Genomic DNA, 12,049 nt, shown 5'->3' with positions numbered 1-12,049 from the left:
TATGTGTATATACAGTGTAGTGTGTGTGGTGTGTGTGTGTATATACAGTGTAGTGTGTGTGGTGTGTGTGTATATACAGTGTAGTGTGTGTATATACAGTGTAGTGTGTGTTATATGTGTATATACAGTGTAGTGTGTGTGTTATGTGTATATACAGTGTAGTGTGTGTTATATGTGTATATACAGTGTAGTGTGTGTGGTGTGTGTGTATATACAGTGTAGTGTGTATGTTATGTGTGTATATACAGTGCAGTGTGTGTTATGTGTGTATATACAGTGCAGTGTGTGTTATATGTGTATATACAGTGTAGTGTGTGTGTTATATGTGTATATACAGTGTAGTGTGTGTTATGTGTATATACAGTGCAGTGTGTGTTATATGTGTATATACAGTGTAGTGTGTGTGGTGTGTGTGTATATACAGTGCAGTGTGTGTTATATGTGTATATACAGTGTAGTGTGTGTGGTGTGTGTGTATATACAGTGTAGTGTGTGTGGTGTGTGTATATATACAGTGTAGTGTGTTATGTGTATATATACAGTGTAGTGTGTGTTATATGTGTATATACAGTGTGTGTTATATGTGTATATACAGTGTAGTGTGTGTGTTATGTGTATATACAGTGTAGTGTGTGTTATATGTGTATATACAGTGTAGTGTGTGTGTTATGTGTATATACAGTGTAGTGTGTGTTATATGTGTATATACAGTGTAGTGTGTGTGGTGTGTGTGTATATACAGTGTAGTGTGTATGTTATGTGTGTATATACAGTGCAGTGTGTGTTATATGTGTATATACAGTGCAGTGTGTGTTATATGTGTATATACAGTGTAGTGTGTGTTATGTGTATATACAGTGTAGTGTGTGTTATATGTGTATATACAGTGTAGTGTGTGTGGTGTGTGTGTATATACAGTGCAGTGTGTGTTATATGTGTATATACAGTGTAGTGTGTGTGGTGTGTGTGTATATACAGTGTAGTGTGTGTGGTGTGTGTGTATATACAGTGTAGTGTGTGTTATATGTGTATATACAGTGTAGTGTGTGTTATATGTGTATATACAGTGTAGTGTGTGTGTTATGTGTATATACAGTGTAGTGTGTGTTATATGTGTATATACAGTGTAGTGTGTGTGTTATATGTGTATATACAGTGCAGTGTGTGTTATATGTGTATATACAGTGTAGTGTGTGTGTTATGTGTATATACAGTGTAGTGTGTGTTATGTGTATATACAGTGTAGTGTGTGTGTTATATGTGTATATACAGTGCAGTGTGTGTTATATGTGTATATACAGTGTAGTGTGTGTGGTGTGTGTGTATATACAGTGCAGTGTGTGTTATATGTGTATATACAGTGCAGTGTGTGTTATATGTGTATATACAGTGCAGTGTGTGTTATATGTGTATATACAGTGTAGTGTGTTATATGTGTATATACAGTGTAGTGTGTGTTATGTGTATATACAGTGTAGTGTGTGGTGTGTATATACAGTGTAGTGTGTGTAATGTGTATATACAGTGTAGTGTGTGTGGTGTGTGTATATACAGTGTAGTGTGTGTGTTATGTGTATATACAGTGCAGTGTGTGTTATATGTGTATATACAGTGTAGTGTGTGTGGTGTGTGTGTATATACAGTGTAGTGTGTGTTATGTGTATATACAGTGCAGTGTGTGTTATATGTGTATATACAGTGCAGTGTGTGTTATATGTGTATATACAGTGTGTGTAATGTGTATATACAGTGTAGTGTGTGTTATGTGTATATACAGTGTGTGTTATATGTGTATATACAGTGTAGTGTGTGTGTGTAATGTGTATATACAGTGTAGTGTGTGTTATGTGTATATACAGTGCAGTGTGTGTTATATGTGTATATAAAGTGCAGTGTGTGTTATATGTGTATATACAGTGTGTGTAATGTGTATATACAGTGTAGTGTGTGTTATGTGTATATACAGTGTGTGTTATATGTGTATATACAGTGCAGTGTGTGTTATATGTGTATATACAGTGCAGTGTGTGTTATATGTGTATATACAGTGTGTGTAATGTGTATATACAGTGTAGTGTGTGTTATGTGTATATACAGTGTGTGTAATGTGTATATACAGTGTAGTGTGTTATGTGTATATACAGTGTGTGTTATATGTGTATATACAGTGTGTGTAATGTGTATATACAGTGTAGTGTGTGTTGTGTATATACAGTGTGTGTTATATGTGTATATACAGTGTAGTGTGTGTAATGTGTATATACAGTGTAGTGTGTGTTGTGTATATACAGTGTGTGTTATATGTGTATATACAGTGTAGTGTGTGTAATGTGTATATACAGTGTAGTGTGTGTTGTGTATATACAGTGTGTGTTATATGTGTATATACAGTGTAGTGTGTGTAATGTGTATATACAGTGTAGTGTGTGTTGTGTATATACAGTGCAGTGTGTGGTGTGTATATACAGTGCAGTGTGTTATATGTGTATATACAGTGTAGTGTGTGTGTTATGTGTATATACAGTGTAGTGTGTGTTATATGTATATACAGTGCAGTGTGTGTTATATGTGTATATACAGTGTAGTGTGTGTGTAATGTGTATATACAGTGTAGTGTGTGTTATGTGTATATACAGTGTAGTGTGTGTGTTATATGTGTATATACAGTGTAGTGTGTGTTATATGTATATACAGTGCAGTGTGTGGTGTGTATATACAGTGTGTGTGTTATATATGTATATACAGTGTAGTGTGTGTGGTGTGTGTATATACAGTGTAGTGTGTGTGGTGTGTGTATATACAGTGTAGTGTGTGTGTTATGTGTATATACAGTGCAGTGTGTGTTATATGTGTATATACAGTGCAGTGTGTGTTATATGTGTATATACAGTGTGTGTAATGTGTATATACAGTGTAGTGTGTGTTATGTGTATATACAGTGTGTGTTATATGTGTATATACAGTGCAGTGTGTGTTATATGTGTATATACAGTGCAGTGTGTGTTATATGTGTATATACAGTGTGTGTAATGTGTATATACAGTGTAGTGTGTGTTATGTGTATATACAGTGTGTGTAATGTGTATATACAGTGTAGTGTGTGTTATGTGTATATACAGTGTGTGTTATATGTGTATATACAGTGTGTGTAATGTGTATATACAGTGTAGTGTGTGTTATGTGTATATACAGTGTGTGTTATATGTGTATATACAGTGTAGTGTGTGTAATGTGTATATACAGTGTAGTGTGTGTTATGTGTATATACAGTGCAGTGTGTGGTGTGTGTATATACAGTGCAGTGTGTTATATGTGTATATACAGTGTAGTGTGTGTGTTATATGTGTATATACAGTGTAGTGTGTGTGTTATGTGTATATACAGTGTAGTGTGTGTTATATGTATATACAGTGTAGTGTGTGTTATATGTGTATATACAGTGTAGTGTGTGTGTAATGTGTATATACAGTGTAGTGTGTGTTATGTGTATATACAGTGTAGTGTGTGTGTAATGTGTATATACAGTGTAGTGTGTGTTATGTGTATATACAGTGTAGTGTGTGTGTTATATGTGTATATACAGTGTAGTGTGTGTTATGTGTATATACAGTGTAGTGTGTGTGTTATATGTGTATATACAGTGTAGTGTGTGTTATATGTATATACAGTGCAGTGTGTTATATGTATATACAGTGCAGTGTGTGGTGTGTATATACAGTGTGTGTGTGTTATATATGTATATACAGTGTAGTGTGTGTGTTATGTGTATATACAGTGTAGTGTGTGTGTTATATGTGTATATACAGTGTAGTGTGTGTTATATGTATATACAGTGCAGTGTGTTATATGTATATACAGTGCAGTGTGTGGTGTGTATATACAGTGTGTGTGTTATATATGTATATACAGTGTAGTGTGTGTGTTATGTGTATATACAGTGTAGTGTGTGTTATATATGTATATACAGTGTAGTGTGTGTGTTATGTGTATATACAGTGTAGTGTGTGTTATATATGTATATACAGTGTAGTGTGGGTCTCACCTCCAGTCTGGTTGAAGCGACTCATCGCTGTCCTCACATTGTGTTTGGATACAGCCTCGTTGCCTTTACCAATCTGTGTCTGTCCCTCCCAGTACTCCGGTCCCTCATTATTCATCCACGGAGCCACAGGACGCCAGAGACGAGAGTCACTGCTATAATGTGTAATCTGCTGATCATCCACATATCCAACTACAGAGAACTCCGGCAGCCCCGATCCTTTACCTGAGACCCCCGTCTCATAATACCGCAGGGTGTGACTGTCTGAGAGAGACACAGAGAATGTTACATATCTCACATATTATACACAGGACACCACAGACATGTGTAATAGAAGCTGCAGGGTCAGACACACTAACACTGTGAGATCTGCATTATTATAACATTATGGGGCCTATTCATCATTACTACACTTTCCCTGGAGGTAATTAGGTTTAGAACTCACATGGAGTTCTACCTAATTACCAGAGGGATTCATTGTTCCTCCTCCCTATAACTATCTATTCCGAAAAGCTGTCATTTTTGTGATGACAGCTTTTCGGGAAATAGATAGTTATCTCCATCTACACTAACTTACCGCAGCTGGAATCAGTGCTGCACATTCGCTGTTACATTTGTTAACCCAGCGCATGTGCAGCACTGCCTACAGCGGCGGTAAGTTTGTGCCCCCCCCTCCGCTCACCTGCCCCCCCTCCCCCCGCTCACCTCCCCCCCCCCTTTCAGCACTTACCTGTCCGCGCAGCAGCCTCCGGCTCCGTCCTGCTGGTCTGTCACATGGTCTCCCAGCAGACCACAGTACAGATTAGAATAAAAAAAAAAGTTTTTTTTTTTTCTAATCTTTATTGTGTTCTGCTGGGAGAACACAATGTCCGACCAGCCTCCGGAGCCAGAGGACGCACCAGAGCGCCGGAGGGAGACACCGGGGGAGCTGCACACACTGACACAGGTAAGTCTCACCTCACAGTGGCGGATAGTACCTCCATCAAATTCCGAAAATTCATAATTTTCGGAATTTGATGAATAGCATAATTTCCACATCCCCAAACTAATGTACTAATGTATGGGGAGTGTGGAAATTAACGCAGGGGGACTTAGCACAGGAGATATCAGTGATATCTCCTGTGCTAAGTGGCTTCATGAATACTAAAATAACGTTATTTAAGGAAAATGTCCTTAAAAACGTTAATTTAGTGTTGATGAATAGGCCCCTTTCTCTGTTACTTTTCATCTACAAGTTTTGGACATTTGATATTTTTTATTTCTAATGTGTAATCATACCTACTTCACCAAAGGAGTTGTTTAGTTTGGACTAGAATGGCATATTATATTATATTATATATACCGTATATGTTACACAAGTGTCACATCTAGTGGGCCTGATTTAGAGATGGCCGGTCGGTCATAGCTGCGATTTCGCACTGAATGCAGCATTGATAATATACTAATAGTTCCAAAGATCATCCGAGCATAGGGACGCCCACTGCTGCCTTCTTACCTGCGTATGACATTATTTATCTACGTAAATATCGGTAACATTGACGCACATAGAGCGGCCATATTATCCTTGCAGCAGGTGTGACCAGCGGCAGACTTGGCAGCTCTCCTGACACGATGAGCTCTCATGCCCGTCACCACCCCCAAACGCTGATAACTTGTCACTCACTATGAGGATTACTCCGTGTGTCCGTAATCACAATGCGATCGCTGCGCACGCATAGTGCGGCTTATACACATGTGCAATGGCAAACACTCGCTCAGTCTGCGTAATATCAGCACTGCGTATATCTCTGAGTCAGGCCCAGTGTCTGCTCAGCGCCACCAATATTCCACATAAAGCGGCGACTTTATACCTACATTTATCTTATAGTGTAATAATAATAACAGGTACATTAATGTGTAATAACATATAGCCCGGTATTACCTGTATACATACATTTATCTTATATTGTAATAATAACAGGTACAGTAATGTATAATAATATACAGCCCAGTTTTACCTGTATACATACATTTATCTTATATTGTAATAATAACAGGTACAGTAATGTATAATAATATACAGCCCGGTATTACCTGTATACATACATTTATCTTATATTGTAATAATAACAGGTACAGTAATGTATAATAATATACAGCCCGGTATTACCTGTATACATACATTTATCTTATATTGTAATAATAACAGGTACAGTAATGTATAATAATATACAGCCCGGTATTACCTGTATACATACATTTATCTTATATTGTAATAATAACAGGTACAGTAATGTATAATATACAGCCCGGTATTACCTGTATACATACATTTATCTTATATTGTAATAATAACAGGTACAGTAATGTATAATAATATACAGCCCGGTATTACCTGTATACATACATTTATTTTATAGTGTAATAATAATAACAGGTATAGTAATGTATAATAATAATACACAAGGGCTGGCTGGCAACTTTCAGCCTGGGGGGCAGCACAAGCAAGTGGCCCTGGTGTTGATAACCCTGACTAGAGGTTGTACTTAAAACACAATAGCCCTCACAGGAAAAGAATAAAACACAATAGCCCTCACAGGAAAAGAATAAAACACAATAGCCCTCACAGGAAAAGAATAAAACACATTGGAGCAGATGTATGAAGCTCTGGGAAGTCCTAAAGTGGAGAGTGATAAACCACCAGCCAATCAGCTCCCAACTGTCATTTTTCAAACACAGCCTGTAACATGACAGTTAGGAGCTGAGTGGTTGGACGTTTATCACTCTGCATTCATCACTTTCCAGCGCTTCATACATCTGCCCCATTGTCCCCTACAGGAAAAACAAATCAAACACATATGCATTGCCCATGCCGCCCTACATCTGGCATGCCCAACCGATCAATAGTTTACTCTGTCGCCCGCACACACAGTACAATTATTAGGGTGATCCACTGATATCACCGTTTTTCAGGGCCGCTCTAGTTGCGATGGCACTACAAGTCCCAGCGCATCCAGTTGACATGTTGTGCTGGGACTTGTAGTTCCATCTCAGCTGCACGGGAAGTCAATGGCCTAGTAGTAGAACCCCCGGACTTCTTACCTCCATGTAAGGTCCAGGTGATTCTGGCTACCAGGGAAGTCTCCGGGCATCTGTATCAGCGCAGCCGCTGCAGGGATCACTGTATGCTGAGTTGCTGACAATAATGTAGAGACAGACCGCACGGGACAGCTGGGCAGTGGAATGGAAGAGGAGGTGCCTTGCTCTCCCACCCCTCACCCAGTGGCGCCCCACCCCCAGCTAATTCATTGTAGTCAGTCATGCTCATGGTGAATGATCTGCCCCTGAGTCCGGCTCCTGGCCTGCAATGCCTGCTGCCTGAGCGTGCGGACTGTGGCAGTGTGAAACCGGACCGAGAGTAATCACAGATGCCCTGCGGAGGGGTGGTCCTGTGCACTCCCAGACCACCCCTTGGTTTCACCTATGGCTCTGGCGTCCCGGAGACATGCACAAGATGCTCCCCGACTGCTTATTACAGGCGCTTCAAGGAAAATCAGTGCGGCATACAGGCGCGCTGATTATCCTTGTTACACTAACTGAGTGGCTGGGGAGGAATCTGTATGAAATACCGCTGGCTGCATGGCCGGCAGTTCGATTCCCGGCAGCGGCAGGCCGACAAATCAGCAGAGCCCGGCAGCGGAAGCCCGACAGCGCTGGAAATCCCGATCGTCCTAAAGGTAAGTAAAAGCTAACCTACACCCCTAACCCTCCTTAGGGGTGCCTAACCCTAACCTCCCCTACCAAGTGCCTAACCCTAACCCCCCTCTAAGTGCCTAACCCACCCTTCCCCGCTGCCTAAACCTAAGTCCCGCGGGGGGGTGCCTAACCCTAAGTCCCCCCGGGTGCCCTAAACCTGGTGCGCCTGTATGCCGCTAGGTATAGACGCCTGTCATGTAACCCACGCCGGGATAAAGCAATCGGGAAGCCGGCTGTCGGGATTACGTCAGCCGGTTTCCCGATTGCAGCCCACCGGGAAGCATCCTCTGCATGTCTCCCGGCCACCAGAAGTGTATATGTATAACAACTAAGGAGGCAACTGGCGGCCCCGTAATACTGAAATTATACCGGACCGGAGGGCAGATGGCACCCTGCCCCCCGGCCCAGCCCGCCACTGACCTATACACATACATTTATCTTATAGTGTAATATTAATAACAGATACAGTAATTGATAATATACAGCCCGGTATTATCTGATATACATACATTCATCTTATAGTGTAATAATAGTGAGCCTGAAGGCTGAAATTTAAGCATGAGGGACATTAAACCACAAGTGTTTTGAGTGTTGCCAGTTTAATAACGTGTTGGCTATTGCCTCTTTAAGATTAGCTGGTCTTATGCAGCCAATGAAAGTTCATGGGGAGCGGTCATGTGGTATTTAATGGAGAGATCTATGGAAATGTTTCTCTTTGTTCCAGTTTTTTCCAGGACAGAGAAGAACATTTCAGTCTATTATCCTCCATACTCTCTGAGTGCAGTCATTTTCTGTCTTCTCCCTTTTTCCTGAGTCTCCTCCTCACCTGTCACTCTCATCCTGTCATTCCTTATTCCTCACCTGTCACTCTCATCCTGTCATTCCTTATTCCTCTCCTGTCACTCTCATCCTGTCATTCCTTATTCCTCTCCTGTCACTCTCACCCTGTCATTCCTTAATCCTCACCTGTCACTCTCATCCTGTAATTTCTTATTCCTCACCTGTCACTCTCATCCTGTCATTCCTTATTCCTCACCTGTCACTCTCATCCTGTCATTCCTTATTCCTCTCCTGTCACTCTCATCCTGTCATTCCTTATTCCTCACCTGTCACTCTCATCCGGTCATTCCTTATTCCTCACCTGTCACTCTCATCCGGTCATTCCTTATTCCTCACCTGTCACTCTCATCCTGTCATTCCTTAATCCTCACCTGTCACTCTCATCCTGTAATTCCTTATTCCTCACCTGTCACTCTCACCCTGTCATTCCTTATTCCTCACCTGTCACTCTCATCCTGTCATTCCTTATTCCTCACCTGTCACTCTCATCCTGTCATTCCTTATTCCTCACCTGTCACTCTCATCTGGTCATTCCTTATTCCTCACCTGTCACTCTCATCCGGTCATTCCTTATTCCTCACCTGTCACTCTCATCCGGTCATTCCTTATTCCTCACCTGTCATTCCTTATTCCTCACCTGTCACTCTCATCCTGTCATTCCCTATTCCTCTCCTGTCACTCTCATCCTGTCATTCCTTATTCCTCACCTGTCACTCTCATCCTGTCATTCCTTATTCCTATCCTGTCATTCCCTATTCCTCACCTGTCACTCTCATCCTGTCATTCCTTATTCCTATCCTGTCATTCCCTATTCCTCACCTGTCACTCTCATCCTGTCATTCCCTATTCCTCACCTGTCACTCTCATCCTGTCATTCCCTATTCCTCTCCTGTCACTCTCATCCTGTCATTCCTTATTCCTCACCTGTCACTCTCATCCTGTCATTCCTTATTCCTATCCTGTCATTCCCTATTCCTCACCTGTCACTCTCATCCTGTCATTCCTTATTCCTATCCTGTCATTCCCTATTCCTCACCTGTCACTCTCATCCTGTCATTCCTTATTCCTCACCTGTCATTCCTTATTCCTCACCTGTCACTCTCATCCTGTCATTCCCTATTCCTCACCTGTCACTCTCATCCTGTCATTCCCTATTCCTCTCCTGTCACTCTCATCCTGTCATTCCTTATTCCTCACCTGTCACTCTCATCCTGTCATTCCTTATTCCTCACCTGTCACTCTCATCCTGTCATTCCTTATTCCTCACCTGTCATTCCTTATTCCTCACCTGTCACTCTCATCCTGTCATTCCCTATTCCTCACCTGTCACTCTCATCCTGTCATTCCCTATTCCTCTCCTGTCACTCTCATCCTGTCATTCCCTATTCCTCACCTGTCACTCTCATCCTGTCATTCCTTATTCCTCACCTGTCATTCCTTATTCCTCACCTGTCACTCTCATCCTGTCATTCCCTATTCCTCTCCTGTCACTCTCATCCTATCATTCCCTATTCCTCACCTGTCACTCTCATCCTGTCATTCCCTATTCCTCTCCTGTCACTCTCATCCTATCATTCCCTATTCCTCACCTGTCACTCTCATCCTGTCATTCCCTATTCCTCTCCTGTCACTCTCATCCTATCATTCCCTATTCCTCACCTGTCACTCTCATCCTGTCATTCCCTATTCCTCTCCTGTCACTCTCATCCTGTCATTCCCTATTCCTCACCTGTCACTCTCATCCTGTCATTCCTTATTCCTCACCTGTCACTCTCATCCTGTCATTCCCTATTCCTCACCTGTCACTCTCATCCTGTCATTCCCTATTCCTCTCCTGTCACTCTCATCCTGTCATTCCCTATTCCTCTCCTGTCACTCTCATCCTGTCATTCCCTATTCCTCTCCTCTCACTCTCATCCTGTCATTCCCTATTCCTCTCCTGTCACTCTCATCCTGTCATTCCCTATTCCTCTCCTGTCACTCTCATCCTGTCATTCCCTATTCCTCACCTGTCACTCTCATCCTGTCATTCCCTATTCCTCTCCTGTCACTCTCATCCTGTCATTCCCTATTCCTCACCTGTCACTCTCATCCTGTCATTCCCTATTCCTCTCCTGTCACTCTCATCCTGTCATTCCCTATTCCTCACCTGTCACTCTCATCCTGTCATTCCTTATTCCTCACCTGTCACTCTCATCCTGTCATTCCCTATTCCTCACCTGTCACTCTCATCCTGTCATTCCCTATTCCTCTCCTGTCACTCTCATCCTGTCATTCCCTATTCCTCTCCTGTCACTCTCACATTGTCATTCACTATTCCTCTCCTGTCACTCTCATCCTGTCATTCCCTATTCCTCTCCTGTCACAATCATCCTGTCATTCCCTATTCCTCTCCTGTCACTCTCATCCTGTCATTCCCTATTCCTCTCCTGTCACTCTCATCCTGTCATTCCCTATTCCTCACCTGTCACTCTCATCCTGTCATTCCCTATTCCTCTCCTGTCACTCTCATCCTGTCATTCCCTATTCCTCACCTGTCACTCTCATCCTGTCATTCCTTATTCCTCACCTGTCATTCCTTATTCCTCACCTGTCACTCTCATCCTGTCATTCCCTATTCCTCTCCTGTCACTCTCATCCTATCATTCCCTATTCCTCACCTGTCACTCTCATCCTGTCATTCCCTATTCCTCTCCTGTCACTCTCATCCTGTCATTCCCTATTCCTCTCCTGTCACTCTCATCCTGTCATTCCCTATTCCTCTCCTGTCACTCTCATCCTGTCATTCCTTATTCCTCACCTGTCACTCTCATCCTGTCATTCCTTATTCCTCACCTGTCACTCTCATCCTGTCATTCCTTATTCCTCACCTGTCATTCCTTATTCCTCACCTGTCACTCTCATCCTGTCATTCCCTATTCCTCACCTGTCACTCTCATCCTGTCATTCCCTATTCCTCTCCTGTCACTCTCATCCTGTCATTCCCTATTCCTCACCTGTCACTCTCATCCTGTCATTCCTTATTCCTCTCCTGTCACTCTCATCCTGTCATTCCTTAATCCTCACCTGTCACTCTCATCCTGTAATTCCTTATTCCTCACCTGTCACTCTCACCCTGTCATTCCTTATTCCTCACCTGTCACTCTCATCCTGTCATTCCTTATTCCTCACCTGTCACTCTCATCCGGTCATTCCTTATTCCTCACCTGTCACTCTCATCCGGTCATTCCTTATTCCTCACCTGTCACTCTCATCCGGTCATTCCTTATTCCTCACCTGTCACTCTCATCCTGTCATTCCTTATTCCTCACCTGTCACTCTCATCCTGTCATTCCTTATTCCTCACCTGTCACTCTCATCCTGTCATTCCCTATTCCTCTCCTGTCACTCTCATCCTGTCATTCCTTATTCCTCACCTGTCACTCTCATCCTGTC

At 42.2% G+C, this 12,049-nt stretch overlaps 1 protein-coding gene across 1 annotated transcript in view; it reads right to left on the bottom strand.

Moving 5' to 3' along the window:
* The window catches only part of LOC148520809 (class I histocompatibility antigen, Gogo-B*0103 alpha chain-like), a 359,871-nt gene that overhangs the window by 301,462 nt on the left and 46,360 nt on the right, over positions 1-12,049 (bottom strand). The window contains exon 2 of the mRNA XM_088475585.1: positions 4,043-4,303. Coding sequence (XP_088331711.1) covers positions 4,043-4,303 — 261 coding nt within the window. The remainder of the gene's footprint in view (positions 1-4,042; positions 4,304-12,049) is intronic.

This window comes from Taudactylus pleione, unplaced genomic scaffold (assembly GCF_031769625.1).
Source record: "Taudactylus pleione unplaced genomic scaffold, aTauple2 ptg000174l, whole genome shotgun sequence".
Lineage (NCBI taxonomy): Eukaryota > Metazoa > Chordata > Amphibia > Anura > Myobatrachidae > Taudactylus > Taudactylus pleione.
The sequence above is the reverse complement of the archived record's forward strand: the minus strand, read 5'-3'. Positions and strand labels throughout refer to the sequence as shown.